Source organism: Mercenaria mercenaria, chromosome 6, assembly GCF_021730395.1.
Source record: "Mercenaria mercenaria strain notata chromosome 6, MADL_Memer_1, whole genome shotgun sequence".
NCBI lineage: Eukaryota > Metazoa > Mollusca > Bivalvia > Venerida > Veneridae > Mercenaria > Mercenaria mercenaria.
This window is the reverse complement of record NC_069366.1, coordinates 69,234,343-69,250,873: the sequence shown is the minus strand read 5'-3', so window position 1 is coordinate 69,250,873 and position 16,531 is coordinate 69,234,343. Positions and strand designations below refer to the sequence as shown.

Below are 16,531 nucleotides of genomic sequence, written 5' to 3'. Positions count from 1 at the left end.
ACCATCGTACCATCGTTGTTTCATCACCGTGCCATCGCACTATTGCGTTTTCGTCATCGTACCATCGTACATCGCGGTTTAGGATTCAATAAAAAGTCACGATTGTCCAAAAGGAACACCGTACGCCATACCTTACCCAGCTTCCGGTTTTAAATTCGAGGTGAATCACTTTTCAGAAAAAAACTAAATTCACCGATAACAATTTGTATCGAACAAAAATGGTGATCAATGAATTATAAAACGCCAGTTTGTAAACCATCCGAGCTGAATACAGTCAATAAAACATTTATTTACTTTGAAAAACCCCAATGGTTTCAAGGAACTGTGACGTAAAGTTCATGACGTCATAACAGCATTGGGATGATGAGGTTCGGCTGTGTGCTTATTTTATGGAGATGAGCGACGACGGAAACCAAAATTCTCGATGAAGCCAAGAAGAGGAATATCCACCTCACAAGCAGTGATATTGATAAATGCCATAGGAAGGGTAAACCCGTAGATAACTTTAACAGAAGAGTAATTATCAAATTCACGAACTCGAAGGCTAGACAGCGCCTGTATGCTTCTAGGAAGGAATTAGCGGATGGTATATTTGTACAGGAAAATTTGACTCCTTATCGTGAAAATTTGGCCTTCCATGCACGACAGTTAAAAAGAGAAAAATGCTGGGTCGCAGGCTGTAAGATGTATGTTCAGCTGCCAAATGAGAAACAGGGCCGAGTGATAATGGACATGGATGCGATCCAGGAGATTAGAGACAAAGGTTCGCAACCCAGTGAACGTACTTAGTTTGACAGCTGTCAAATACTGTGACATTTGTTTACAAATACAGTGTATTAATTTGCATATATAGCGATACCGACATGGTTCAGTACATATTAATCATGAATGGAAAGTTTACATACCTGTATTATGTATATTGTATAGCATAGCAGACGAAATTGAAATCGATGTCTATATTTGTCATACGTACTCCACTTTTAATGAACAAGAGTCAAAACTTTAATTCATATGTATACACATTTTGTACATTTTTACTTATTCCAGTTTTCATTGAATGTAAGAAGACTCCGTAAATCATTTCTTATTTTTGCGAAATTCACACTTTCTCCGAGTTGGACAAGGTCAAGGGAAACAATTCATACGACAATAGTTCTAACTTTCTTCTTCTTTGTTTTGACCAAATTTTACATATTTTGTAGTTATTTTATAACTTCATACCTTTGAAAAATATTTTTGATATTTTTCACTGTAAAAGATAATAATCAAATCTATTTTCAATCTAATATTTCAATATTTCAATACTTTTCTGAAATAATATTATAATACGCTACGTATCAAGGCATGTATGTCCGTCCGCATACTTATGTCAGTCTGTATTCCTATCGATCATGTAAATATTTGTCTTTCAGCTATAATATTAATGTTTGTTGTTTTTTTTTTGTACATGTAAATATTTGTTCTTTCAGCTGTAATATTAATGTCGAGTTGTTTTTTTGTTGTGTGTTTTTTTTTTTGTTTGTTTTTTTTTTTCAACGTAAAATCATAATGCCTAGTACTATTTTTTTTTCACACCAGTACCTTCTGTTTGTACAAGGGAAACAATTCCTACGATAACAATTTTTCTTCTATGTAAGAGTTACTGATCTTTAACCATCTTAAACTGTGGCAGCTGAATGTGCTGCATGACTATCTTGCCTGTATGTCCGTCTGTATTAAGTCCGTCCGCACGACTGACCGTCTAAATATAACTACATAACATATAACTGACTTAATATACTTGTATTCCTATTAATCAAAATAATGTGTCATGTTGCCGGTGTATGCATAAAAGTCTGTTTGTAGACAAGTCTACATAACCGAGTAAGTCTGTATTCCTATCAGTTAAATTTTTGGTCACGTAAATGTATCATGTATTCTAGTTAGTATATCAATATTGTCTTTTTGGGGCAGCGTCAAGTCACAATGTAAAAAACCTTTCTATAGTATAATTCACTTATATGTATTAAAATATTCAATTAAGTTATGTCATAAAATCAGTGCATCATTGAAAAATATTCCAGAAAATAGCCGCTGAAGCATTTTTGTCGTAGTTCACACTGCAGTAGTGTTGTGATGTTGCTTTTTTTCATATATTTGAGTATTTTGTTCGCCTCTCCGCCCCTTTGTGTTTGTGACTCATGTTTTCCATACTCTATTTCCATTTTTGTGACTTTGGTCCATTGGTCGGTCTGTCGAAGAATAATTGTTATACTTTATCCATATAGGTGAATGATTTGATATCTTACAGATCGACCATTGGACTTTTCAACATGCGAACATAGCGCATTGGTATAAAGTTCAGAATTGAGTTTGGAGTTTTCCAAGCATTCATTACCTGGTTTGTAAAACTTGTCACACTGATCTTGCGTTATTATTATATCGTTAAGAAATTTTTGTATCAAAGTGTTGTTAGCTACCATTTTTCTTTATCAGCCGCGCTAGTAGTGTGCAGTAGCCAACACGGAGACACAGCCGTAGGATTTTCGGTTATTGTTGACATAATATTTGTTTCATATTCCTTATTAATTGCTAAAATATTATTGATCTTATCCGGCGATATCGAAGAAAATCCGGGGCCAGTTACTACTGACGCATGCTTATCTGTCTTTCACCAGAACATACGAAGCATTAGAAATAAATTTGAATACATTAAAACAAATTTTCTCTATTATATTATTAATTAAGGAAAATTCACCAAATTGTAAATGTTTACCTCCTTTAATAAAAGATGATGACTCCCTTGCGTTCTCCGATAAAGACAAAGCCGATGTTCTAAATGATTTTTTCGTTTCTATTTCAACCATTGATGACACACAAGCTTCTTTACCTCCATTTTACAGTAAAACCAATAAACAGTTTGGTAGCTTCAATATTTCTAAACAAGATGTTCTTGATGTACTTTCCAACCTTGTTGTTAACAAGGCAAGCGGACCTGATGAAATAAGTCACCGTATGTTAAAAGAGACACGTTTTACTATTTGTGAACCACTGAAAACTTTATTTAACAGGTCTCTGGATCTTAATATATACCCAGCATGTTGGAAAAACGCAAATGCCATGCCCTTATTTAAAAAGGGAGATAAGTCCATACCTTCCAATTACCGACCAGTTTCTCTTATTAGCTGTATAGGGAAAGTTATGGAACGTGTAATGTTTAAGAATATATATAACTATTTTCACGCAAAGAAATTTATGTATAAAAATCAGTCAGGATTTCTTCCTGGACATTCTACAGTGTATCAATTAATAGATATGTATAACCAAATTTGTAAAGCATTTGATGAAAAGAAATGTACTTGTATTGTTTTTTGCGATATTAGCAAAGCCTTCGACCGTGTTTGGCATAAGGGACTAATTTTCAAACTCAAACAATACGGATTTACTGGAAATATTATTAACTGTATTTCTAGTTATCTTACATGCCGTAAACAAAACGTTTTCGTTGGATCAACCTATTCTGAAGAAAGAATTATCAATGCCGGCGTGCCACAGGGCTCGGTACTTGGGCCTTTATTGTTTCTCATTTACGTAAATGATATTACAGATTCTTTATCTAGTGTAACACGTTTATTTGCTGACGACAGTTCATTATCTTTTAGTTCTAATGATATCAATTATATAGAGACAACGTTAACTGATGACTTAAATATCGTATCACGTTGGGCTAAACAATGGCTTGTTAAATTTAATCCAGCCAAAACCGATGTATTATTTCTTTCACTTGCGAAACAGAATCTGAATTTGCCTTCACTTTATTTTGAAAATACTCATTTAACTTACGTTGATAGTCACCAGCATCTAGGGGTTACATTTAGTAAAGATGGCTCATGGCACGGACATATTTCTAATATCACTTTATCAGCATCAAAAGTTTTAGGAACAATGAGAATGTTAAAGTTTAAACTTAAAAGAAGAACTTTGAACCAGATATACATTTCTTATCTTCGACCAGTAGTTGAATATACATCTATTGTCTAGGATAGCTGCACGGTTTATGAAAAGGAATTACTTGACAAAATTCAGTATGACGCGGCACGTATAGTAACAGGGTTAACGAGATCTGTATCAGTAGAAAGATTGCTTCGAGAAATAGGTTGGGTTTCGTTATCCGACAGAAGACATATGCAAAAATTAATTTTGATTTAAAAACATAACCGCGGCGATTTACCTAGTTATCTATCTCAGCAATTCCCCAATACCGTATTTGAAACCAATACCTATACATTGAGAAACAATGCAGATTATGCTACTATGGCACGCCGACTTGAAATTTATGCTAAATCTGTAATACCGTCATCTATCAAACTTTGGAATGATCTAGACACAGATTTCCGAAATGCAGACACTATGATATCAGCCTTTAAATATAATTTAAAACAAAAAATTTTAAATGATTTTTTTGGAATATAGGCATGAAATAGTGACTTCTTTAGCATTTTTGGTCTAAATTCTGAGGTAATGGATGAGTTACTCCCTCTTGAAGGAGGGGGAGGGAGTCAGCGGGCTCTTCCCTGGAAATCTTTTAGATATAGATCTATGTGAAATGGTGGCCGCTAGTGCGTTCCTAGGTCTAAATGTAGAGAAAATATTCATTTTCCAAAATTGTAGATAGGGGCCCTCTTTGATGAATATATGTCACTTCTCAAACAACTGGGGAGGGGAGGCACGCCCCACCCCTCAGCCCTGTCCGGCCCTGCGTCCGACGAAAACGTTTCTCTTACGATATGAATTAACATTAAATTTATTGGTTGGTTTCAATCACCCTGTGCGCCAACCAATAGTTAGGAAACTGCGAAAATTACCAGCTCCAAACCACATCTATTGTTTAAGTATAGGATAGACGACGAGTGCCGTTGTCTACGGGATATATACAACTCGCTTTGCTCGTTGTATATACACCCTTGTTATCCGGATAATACGAAATGCTGTGATAATTCCAAAATGCTACAAAATGACAGATGAACGCTTCTGAAAAGTTCAGGATTTTCGGTAAATTGCTGTGGCTTGATAGATTTTAACCAACAGATGTTGCAGAAAGAACGAATGGTGATTTGTTTCCATGGAACTCAAACTATTTTACTTCATTTTTTTGGTGAATGCAATACACAATATGTTAAATAGTTTACAAAATCCATGTAAGTTTAGTTTGAAAATTCGTAAAAAATATTTAGAATTGTTTTTTTATGCTTGTTATTCACTGTATATACATCTCTACCGTTTCACTATCTGACATAGTTTAGAGAAAGTTGTTTACGCTTGCCGATTTTATGTCAAAACCATTTATATTGATCCTTTTGTGAAAAATGGATAATAGCCGAAAATGACCATGGATAATGCCCTAAATGTGTTGTCTTTGAAAGTGGATAATAGCCGTCATTGACTTTACATACCATTACACATTGACTAGTTTTATGTGTGTGGACATGTTTTGGTGAATGAGTTTGTAACAACATGATGATATGAACTTGTTAACGATTTTTAGCTCGACTATTCAAAGAATAGTAGAGCTATTGGACTCACCCATGCGTCGGCGTCGGCGTCCCGATTTGGTTGAGGGTTTTGTATGTAAGCTGGTATCTTAGTAACCACTTGTGGAAATGGATTGAAACTTCACACACTTAATCACTGTGATAAACTGACCTGCATTGTACAGCTTCCACCATGACTCTGTTCTGCATTTTTTTACAAAACTATGTTTCTTTTTCGACTTAGAAATTCTTGGTAAAGGTTTTGTATGTAAGCTGGTATCTAAGTTCTCACTAATGGGAATGAATTAAAACTTCACACAACTGTTCACTGTCATGATTTGACATGCACTGTGCAGGTCCCATAACTCTATTTTGCATTTTTCAAAATTATGCTCCTTTATCAACTTAGCAGTGTTTGGTTTTAAGTTTTTGTACGTAAGCTGGTATTTCAGTACATACTAATGGGAAAGGATTGAAACTTCACACACTCAGTCATGAGTTCCATAACCCTTTTCCCCATGTTTACAAAATTACGCCCCTTTTTCGACTTTTGTATTCATTCAGTTGGCAAGGCAGTTGAATAGTCCGCGTTGCTGTCCTCCGACAGCAAACTAATAAGTAGCGCATATGAAACCCATCGCAGATTAAGAGTTTTTGCCTCATATATCATCGGAAAGAAATTTTAACACTCTCTTTCCATGAATGTAATTATTACAATTACAGAGATAGTCCGAGTGATGACTTTGGATAAAGACCTGATAAAGAATGCCGGAAAATTATGGCCATATATTGGCACTTGTTTCAGTGCTGGTGGGGGTACCCGGCAGTCTATACAGAATTTTGGCTCCTTTAAAAAAATGACTTTTAGAGTTTGGCTGGAGGTTATCTTCAACCTACCAAGATCTACAAGACGTATAATACTGTCTTCAAAAATGCCCAGGATTTTCAACACCACAAAACATCCACAGATTGTGAACATCAGTCAAAATACCATGGTTATTATAGTCCATGGAACAAAGCAAAAACAAATGATTTTAGTTACAATTCATAACACCAACTTCATGTATTGAACTAACAGAAGAGGGAAGGCGATATTAAACAAATATTAAGTTAATGAACGTAGATCTTATCCTATACACTGGGACCAACTATTTATATTTTAGTATAGAAATGCATGTGAGTCTTGTATTGCAGATGAAATTTTGGTGGACATTCTAAGGGGGACAACTTTGTATGGAAAACTTAACAAGTGTACTAAATTATTAAGTACAATATCAAAATATTATCAGTTAAGGGATTAAGGGGATGTACTTCTATGAATTCATAGCAGTATTCAACATATTACAGCAAAACTGACCTGTTAAAGTGCTATTATTTTCACACTCTAAAAATGCTAACAGACCCATAGCATACTTAGTTTCTAAATATGGGTGTACCCCCTCACCCTGTGGAATCTCAGCACATTTAGATTCAGTAAAAATGTACCTGTTCCGGCTTGTTTAATTTTTTACCAAAGTCTAGCAGAAAAGATACAGGCGTGTAAGCTTTAGAACCTTCTGACAGCGGACTTGAGTTCTAAAACAAATTTTTACAAAGATGTAGACATTTACCCTTTTGATAAAATATTTCAGGAACATCTGGTACTAACCATGTGTTTAAAACATTACCTTGGGCATGCTACAGCCATTAATTACCACATTTTATGAGTATACTTCTTCAATATACAACAATCGGTTCCTTTAGAACAGCATATGCAAAATTGCAAACTACAATATTGGCTATTATCCTCATAACATTTCGGGCTTTACCTTCGAAATTTCTATTAACACTTGGGTCAGTATCCATCGACTACTACATAAGCTTATATATTTGTCAATATGGGTTGTTTGATCTAAAATAAAAACTTTTGAACATGTTCATTTAATGTTTATATAATAAGCTGAATAATACAAAATAATATTCATTTCCGAAAGTCTATTAAATGAGGTTGACAACGCTTTGAATCGCCAAACTCATTCTCAAAAGCAAAATGTACACATTGTTTGGGGCTCTCCATACTGAACAGTATGTCCCATATTTAAATTGTTTAGTGCAAATGGTACAGCTTCTAAACAATGTTGAATCAGTTATAATACTTTAAACAATCAGAGTGAGTAATAGGAAAATATTGACCAAAACAATGTCCATACCATGTTGACATTTACTTCGGTTTGTAGCACTTTGGACTTATCACATCATTTCGTATTATCCGGATAACAAGGGTGATATATCCCGTAGACAACGGCACGAATTGTCTATCCGACTTAGACCACGTGACATAAAAACTGCTGTAACCACTCTCGAGTCCGTTTCCTATGAAAACCAGTACTGGGGTCATATGGGAAGTCATGGTCATGACCCCAGTGATGCTCGAACCTACGACCACTGCATTAAGCTGTTAAACTAACCGCTTTTTAAATTTCTATTCAAGACACTAGTCTTGGTAGGTGGGAAACACTAGTATGGTGTTTTAATTTTACTGTAAAGATGATTTAGTGTTTATAATCCTTAACAAGTAAATTTGATTTTCTAAGTTTTCTAAAGTGTCGAAATTCCACTGATAAAGTTAAGCGACCGTTAACTCAATCGCCTGTTAAAGTTTTGAACAACTGGATTCAGTTGTTTGCAAATATAAGGATCGTGCTGACATGTCTATTTTATAATAAGTGAACATAAAAAGTTACAACTGTTGGAAACGTTTCAGTAAATGTGTAAATAACGTTTTTACCCAGTTGGTTCTACACTACAAATATGTAGTTTATAATTGTAATTCAATTTTATTGATATCCAATAATATGGGGTCATTTTTACGATATTAATATTTAGACGTTGTCAACTGAATTTACCTCCAAGTCAGTCTTATTTTTATCCCATTGATAACTGGTTAGAATATTGTAAGGTCATTAAACTCCGGCGTTAGCCTGTATTGTTGGATGGTAAATTGACACGAAATTCACGCGTTTTTGCCCAAGTTTTCCCCGATTTAGACCACGATAATCCGTAAATAGCCAATCGCAAAGCAGACTTGTACCCGTCTATATTTCATATACAACAGTAGCGTTGTATATATATCGCGGGAAACTTGGGCAAAAAACGCGTGAATTTCGTGTCAATTTACCATCTAACAATACAGGCGAACGCCGGAATAAAATGGCCTTGCAATATTCTCACCAGTTATCAATGGGATAAAAAATAAGACAGAATAGCATTAGTTTTGTGATTGCAAATGACTCGAAGTTTTAATGAACGTTAAATCTTAGTAAATCCGGTATTTGAGTAAAACTGAATTTATACAAATAACCTGCATTATTTCATATGGCCTACTGACAATTAAGCGCTAACGGTACAAAGATAATATTACTTTTATAAAAACACGTTAGTCCTTTCTATTGAACGCCTGGGAGAGTTTTCAATAATTGCAGTTTTTATGTCACGTGGTCTAAGTCGGATAGACAACTCGTGCCGTTGTCTACGGGATATATACAACTCGCTTTGCTCGTTGTATATATCCCGTAGACAACGGCACTCGTTGTCTATCCTATACATATATACAACGCTACTATTGTATATGAAATATAGACGGGTACAAGTCTGCTCTGTGATTGGCTATTTACGGATTATCGTAGTCTAAATGTCTTTTATCCGGTTACCGAGATTTTCGTGCAAACATCAGCCTTTATCAAAACATACGTCTTATCAAAGATTCTTGAAGGTTGTGAGTCATTACAAGAGGACTGGGAGACGATCATAAAAGTATTCATTGAGTGTCAAGCATCTGTGTTGTGTTGTGACCACCTCAGAGTCCCGGTTCAGAAAGATGTAAAGTCGTAAATTAAGTCGTCAGTTAAGGTATTGGACCCCTAATAGTAATGTTTAAAAAATAGCATTTGCGTGGTATATTCTTAAAGTTGACTATGTTTCGCACTGTAATGCAAATTTGAAACAACTTTTACCGTTCCGTTTTTAGTGAATTTTGTGTAATTTATGGTATTTCCTCAAGCTCAGGTAGAGACAAACTTCAACGTAATGGCCACTATCTAAAACGTTTGCAGAGAATTCATTACAGCATTAATTTTGATAAAAGAAAAATCAAACAGGATGAATGCGCTGTATGATGACCGTATTAACCTTCGTTATTAAACTTTAACCCGGCACGAGCTAACTGGATGTCCAAATGACCTTATCAAATTTAATCCGGGACACAAGAGTACTAGGTAATTGAAATAGACTATAGACAGTGCGATGGAGGAAATAAATGAGGTGTTAGTTAACACAGGTCACGTGGTTAACTCAGGTCAAAGTGTGTGTAGAGGCATGGAGAGTTTTTCAGGAATGTTATATATATATATATATATATATATATTCATGTATATATAAATCACCAAGCCCGTAAATCTGGGCAGATTCTTTTCAATTCCAGTACCGTTAGTCTGCCCACTTTTACGGGTACATCTGCCCACTTCTACGGTCCTTTACGGATTGAATCTAATGATCAAACGTATATCTGCCCACTTCTACGGTATAGTAAAGTTAGATCTAACAGTTAACGGACTATGGGACCACGTGTCTGTAAACAGTGGTTGACTTTGCAAAATGTACTAAGTCTTTTTGTGTGTACTAGTTCAGTTTGATGTGGCAACAAGTAAAAATATTATTGTTGACCAACTAATATACGAATTGCAATATACAAATTGTAAGTCATTTAGTTACAATGTACAATACAAGTACATGTATAAAATACACAAAATACACATACGGCCAACTCCAGATTTATTATATACCTATATAACTTCTGTTATAAAATCGGCTAGAGTTCACAATTAAATATGAACAGGTAGAAAAGAAATCCGCATTCTGCCCTTGCAAACAGATATTGATTGGTAATCAAGTTCTCTGCTTTCTACCACAGGTGGCAGTAACGTACCTAGGATACAGTATGGGTCCATGGGCCATATGCACTTACATTTATTACAATTATAATGTTTTCTTAGGAAAAAAATGACAAAAAGCCATTTTGAAAAAAAATTTGCTCCTGTGACAATGAGCCATCTACAAGGTAGATATGAACAGTTTCACACGTGCATTGCTAGCAGGTCCGTATTTTTTTTCAAAACAATATTTCCTTATCAATGATTGGCCGCCTTTTCGGCAAGAGATTAATCTTTCAGAAAAACCTTACTTCAGAACCCAGTTCCAAACCGTTTACGCATCACGAGCGAGCAACGGCGTACAAAACGATAGTGATTTCTACACCCGAAAAAATCCCACACATTTTTCGCACCGAAGTCTCCCCCGTAAAACAAATCAAGTACACCTTGTCAGTTAAAAGTTGCGCTACAAGCAGTCAGAATATGCTAAATGTAAACTAACAAGACTAAAAATAAGGTTCAATTCTACTTTTTTACTTACCAGTTGTTATTTATTTAAATTTGGTAAATAATCTTCGTGAGCCATCGCTGCTTGTTTATATTCGGGTATTCTATGGATTTTATCGCTACGTTTGAAATACGTAAACTGTCTCCGCCAATGAAAACGTTCTTTACAACCACCGTTTTGTCAACGGTAATCATGGCATGCGAAGGTAATTTTCGAAAGCGAAAAAGTTAAATTGCAAATTTGTAAGTAATTACGAAGAGTTAAACCTGATGTTCGGTCTTGTTAGTCTGCATTTGGCCAATTCTGACCGGTTATAACGTTATTTTTAACTGGGACGGAGTACTTGATGTGTTTTAGGGGGGAGACTTTCTGCGAAAAATGTGTGGGATTTTTTCGGGTGGAGAAATCACTATCGTTTTGTACGCCGTTGCTCGCTCGTGATGCGTAAACGGTTTGGAACTGGGTTTTGAAGTAAGGTTTTTCTGAAAGATTAATCTCTTGCCGAAAAGGCGGCCAATCATTGATAAGGAAATATTGTTTTGAAAAAAATACGGACCTGCTAGCAATGCACGTGTGAAACTGTTCATATCTACCTTGTAGATGGCTCATTGTCACAGGAGCAAAATTTTTTTCAAAATGGCTTTTTGTCATTTTTTTCCTAAGAAAACATTATAATTGTAATAAATTTAAGTGCATATGGCCCATGGACCCATACTGTATCCTAGGTACGTTACTGCCACCTGTGCTTTCTACGGCTGTCTCAGGCGCTCCGAAAACAATTTACTTAAAATGTTGCATGATATCAATTCCTTAATGCATATGGCTAAAAATTTATGTATTATATATAATTGTGTGAGTCTTCAAAATACGAGACAGTATCGTATTTTTATTTAAGAAGAAACAGATATAATCTATAATGGATATAACAGACTAGTTTGGCTATACGGAAAGAAACAGATATTATAATTCACAATGTGTAGCAAAGCTGATTATCAAGTAACTATCTACTTGCAAAGTACATTATATGTTATGAAATATAGTCATTTTTATTTATTAACATGATACGTCAGCAGTGTAATTTTCAAATAGAAAAGACCGATGAAACGTTTTCCGTATACAGTACAAACGTATTTTCAATATTTTAGTAATGCTAACTTAAAGTAAATAGCTTGTATTGCGTATATAATTTTTTGAAAAGTAGTGCTACAAATATTTTACAACGGAAAATATTTTGTCCAAACGATTCTCAGGCGAAAATAGAAGACTACTAAATAAGCATTTATAGCCAAAGTGTTATCTATGACGAATTTAAAGTATCTTTACAAATCCTCGCGCGATATAGTGTAAACTTAATGAATTTGCGAGTCGAATGTTAAATATTATCCAGAGGTACCTACATTCAATCAAACAAGAAGCTGCGTTTAAGTGGCAGGGGCCAGTTTCGCATTTGGCCCCGGGTACGTTTTTAAATAAAATAGACATGCACTTTACAGGTATATATATTTTGATGGATTAGCTAAAGAAAGGTGATTGTTATTTCTTTTTAACTAACACAACCATTTTATTTATACTAAAGAACGTCTGCATTATATTAACAAAAGTTTCGGTAGATTCCGCAAGGTAAATGCGATTCCGCGCGCTTCGGTCAATATGCAAATTAGGTACATTTGTAAACACAAGGTGCGTGTCATAGAAAGTGAAATAACTTCTTTCTGCACAGTTTTTGGTATGGTTTTGGTGTGACCATCAGCTAGAATATACATTTTAAAATCGCTCTGATTTTAACTCATACATTTTGAGGCCTTGATTATTCTTGGCAAACGAATTTTGTAAAATGTTGAGGGATTCGATGTCGTAAAATTCTTATAGTCAATTTATATTTTTTCTCACAAAAAATGATTTCTTTCCTGTGATCATACAATACCTGTAAATTATCGGCAGTAATGAATAAAATTAATTGTCTTTGAATAATTTTGTTTAAAATTAAAAGATAATGCTCAACTTTTTTGTTTGAATGATTATTCATAGATCTTGAAGTAAACTATATTTTTGGGAAACACATCCGAATCTATGCATACTTTGTTCACATAGCTAAATAGTCCTAGAAGAGTTATCTGTCACTGGCTTCACTTTTCCAAGTAGGATCATTTTTTTCGGATTAAATATTGCCTTTCAGCATGAAAAATGAAGTATGAAAGTTAAACCATTATATAATTGAGGTACTCCGGTATTAAGTTTTCAACAGAAATTAATATCAGGTGCAATTTGAAATTTTAGATACCATCTCTACTAATAACAACTTAATGGATACTTGCGACTACAATAATGTTACCTAGTAGATCTAAATGCTACGTCTAAATGCATATTACTACCCGCCAATGATTACAATATTCCAGTACGTACATAATTGAATGTGCACAAGTTCCTACTCACCTTGCATCATCCTTACGAAGCTTTAAAATATTATGCTCTGGATAAACATTTATAAATTACCTGTTTGCTCCGGAATGATACTTACTGAAATTTAGAAACTGTTTCATGATCATGTCGAAGACTGCATCTTCCGTTTACCTCTACGATTGTTCACTGTAGCTTTAGTAGCACCTTCAATGTTGGCTCGTAACGCTTGTTTCTTTTTCTTTGGGAGGCTCTCTTTGACAGAATACAGCCGATCAACGAAAACAATGCGGAGATACTGTTCTGAAATTGATAAGAACAGGTCATGACATACTTGATCAAAAACATCTTTGTCAATACTGTTGTCATTGACTTCGCTTAAAATAGCGGATAACGCTTGACACAGGGATTCTTGGTTTTCTTGGATTCTTGGTTAAAAATGTGATGTCTACACTTCGTGTATATCATGTTACCAAAGGCAGTAAAATTCTCATTTGAAAGAAAATCTATTAGAATCAAATGCAGTTCTAAGAAGAAACAAAACAATGGAACACTGATGTAAAATAACCCTCTTGATTGTCCCTGTCTGTATGTGATCTCGGCTAAGGATGCTTTCTCTGTTGATTTTTCAGATATCACGGCCTCAGGAATACGCAATTTTGTCAGCGTATGTTGCTTTTTGTATGCCATTCTTCTGCTATTCTGAAGTTTTGCAGAGGATAAACATCGAATTGCCTGTTTACGCAGACGAACTGAAAGTTTAGACATGCAGGAACCTGCAACATACCTGGCTTTCGCAGCGTCACTAACATCTTCTGTACTTCCAGATGTCTTTGCAGTAATGTGACTGGCATCTATCCTCATGAAATAATCAAGAATGTTGTGATATTATATAATGTCTCTAATATTGTCCTCTTTGGAGCAAAGACAATTCCTTGATTTGTGTCTCAGTGCTAAATAAAAATACCGAGTCAAATGGAGTTTAAATTAGATTGCATATAAATGTTTATTGCAATTAAAAGTTTTTTAAACACTAATGATATTCAGTGCTGATGTTTAGGAAAGTTTCAAACATATCTCGTTTTGACATATTTATGAATGATTTGAAGTACCTTTACAGAAAGTACAATTTAACTTGGCCGTATGATGTATGTATCAATAGTTTTCCATACTTTGTTCGTGCTGAGTTTGCAGTTTTATACAAAGCAAGTAGTTTAATAAATGATGGATCAAGATGAAGACATTCTTAAACGTATGTATGTATTTTATATCGTTATTACAAAACAATCGTTTTTATCTGGTATTTACGAGATATTCTATCAATGTTATTAGAAGAAAATTACCCGTATCACATGAGATCATTTCTGGTAATGAGCCTATCTCGTTTTGAACAGATAATATTTCGTTATTACAATAAATAACATCGTTACTAAAAGAAAATTGTATTGTTAAATTAAGATCATTACGGCCAAATTTTCTGGTAATACCGAAACGTGCAGTAAAACTTTAGGGATTTTATTTTTTTTTTTTTTTGTAGTAGAAAGGTGAAATTGCACATTTCTGGATAGGACTGCAACAAATGTCTGTTATGGCAAAAAAAAATAACCAATTTTACACGAACACTGCATGATCTGCAGCATTTGATTATGTTTTAGCTCGACCATTCAAAGAATAAGTGGAGCTATTGGACTCCAATTTGTTTAATTCTGCCCATTGTTTTCTCGTTTAGAGCACAGCCATTATTTTATCTGGGGATCATACGCCGCTTTTCATGGAATTGCACTCTGTGCATCATTGAAGGACGTGTAAATACATCAGCGTATGTATCTAAATTACATTCTGGTACTTATAACATTGTGTAAATGTTGAGATCTGCTCAACCCGATGCTAGAGGGCGTGGACGGTAGCGTTCACTTCCACTACCGTCCCTGAACAGGCTCGAGAAAACCGAGCCTGCAACATTTTCATTTATGTCGTGTTTGGCGACCTGTGCCTGCGGTTTTCCACTTTTATTTCATCTATGCGTCGGCGTCGGCGTCACGATTCGGTTATTTTAGTAACCACTTGTGGGAATGGATTGAAACTTCACACACTTATTCTCTGTGATAAATTGATTTACACTGCACAGGATCCGTACTCTATTTTGCTTTTGTATAAAATTATGTCCCTTTTTCGACGTTTTCTTTATTAAGGTTTTATATGTAAGCTGGTATTTCAGTACCTACTAATCGAAATGAATTGAAACGTCACACACTTGTTCACTGTGATAATCTGATATGCAGTGCTCACGTTCCATAACTCTACTTTGCATTTTACAAAATTATGCTATTTTTTCGACTAAACCGTTGTTGGTTAAATTTGTGTATGAAAGCTAGTATCTCAGTACCCACTAATGGGAATGGATTGAAACTTGCACAATTTTCAATTGTCACGAGCTGATATGCATTGTACACGTTCCATTACCCTTTTTGCAATTTTACAAAATTATGCTCCCTTTTCGACTTTAATATTCATTCAAGTGACAAGGTTGTTGAATAGTCGAGCGTTGCTGTCCTCCGACAGCTCTTGTTTTTACATTACGTTGCCTATTTCCATCTATTTTCGACTGATAATGCCATACGAGGTGTATACCTGCGATACTTTTCTATTGCGATTTAGGAGTACACAAAGAGGACTTTCCTACTTTGTAACGGTTGAAGATTTAAACTAACATTCTGTAATTACTTTTGTTACGTTGTTTGATTTTCATTTGACTGATTATTAATGGGGCGATTTGGGTTAATCTCATACGTTTCTCTTTAGGTATTTTTTATTGCAGCTACAAGTTCCGTAAAACGTTGCAGTTTATATCTCGAAACTTTCGAATTTCATAGGTTGATGTACTCACATCTTCCAACGTAGAAGGTTGTTACTATACCTGTCCATTATTAACCTGTACCTGTCCATTCTTAAAGTATCCATTATTTTAAGAATGGACAGTTAAAGGTTAATAATGGACAGGTATAGTAAAATAATCGTGTGTATAGAACGGTATCGGTACAATAACTTACATAATGTACAAAACTAACATATAAAACATTACAATTAAATATCACTGACCTAGAAAAGTTCTCTATCCAATATGAAGTACATCCACTGATGCCAATGTTAGCATGAAGTTCTTCTAGTTCATTGTCTTAACTGAAATTGGGTTTGAGCCACACTAGAGG

The 16,531-nt window shown here is 34.8% G+C and overlaps 1 protein-coding gene across 1 annotated transcript in view; it reads right to left on the bottom strand.

The window, feature by feature from the left end:
• Window positions 1–13,426: 13,426 nt before the first annotated feature.
• Window positions 13,427–16,531, bottom strand: part of LOC123548675 (leukemia inhibitory factor receptor-like) — a 28,326-nt gene continuing 25,221 nt past the window's right edge. Inside the window, exon 13 of the mRNA XM_053546261.1 lies at window positions 13,427–13,625. Coding sequence (XP_053402236.1) covers window positions 13,509–13,625 — 117 coding nt within the window. The 3' untranslated portion in view covers window positions 13,427–13,508. The remainder of the gene's footprint in view (window positions 13,626–16,531) is intronic.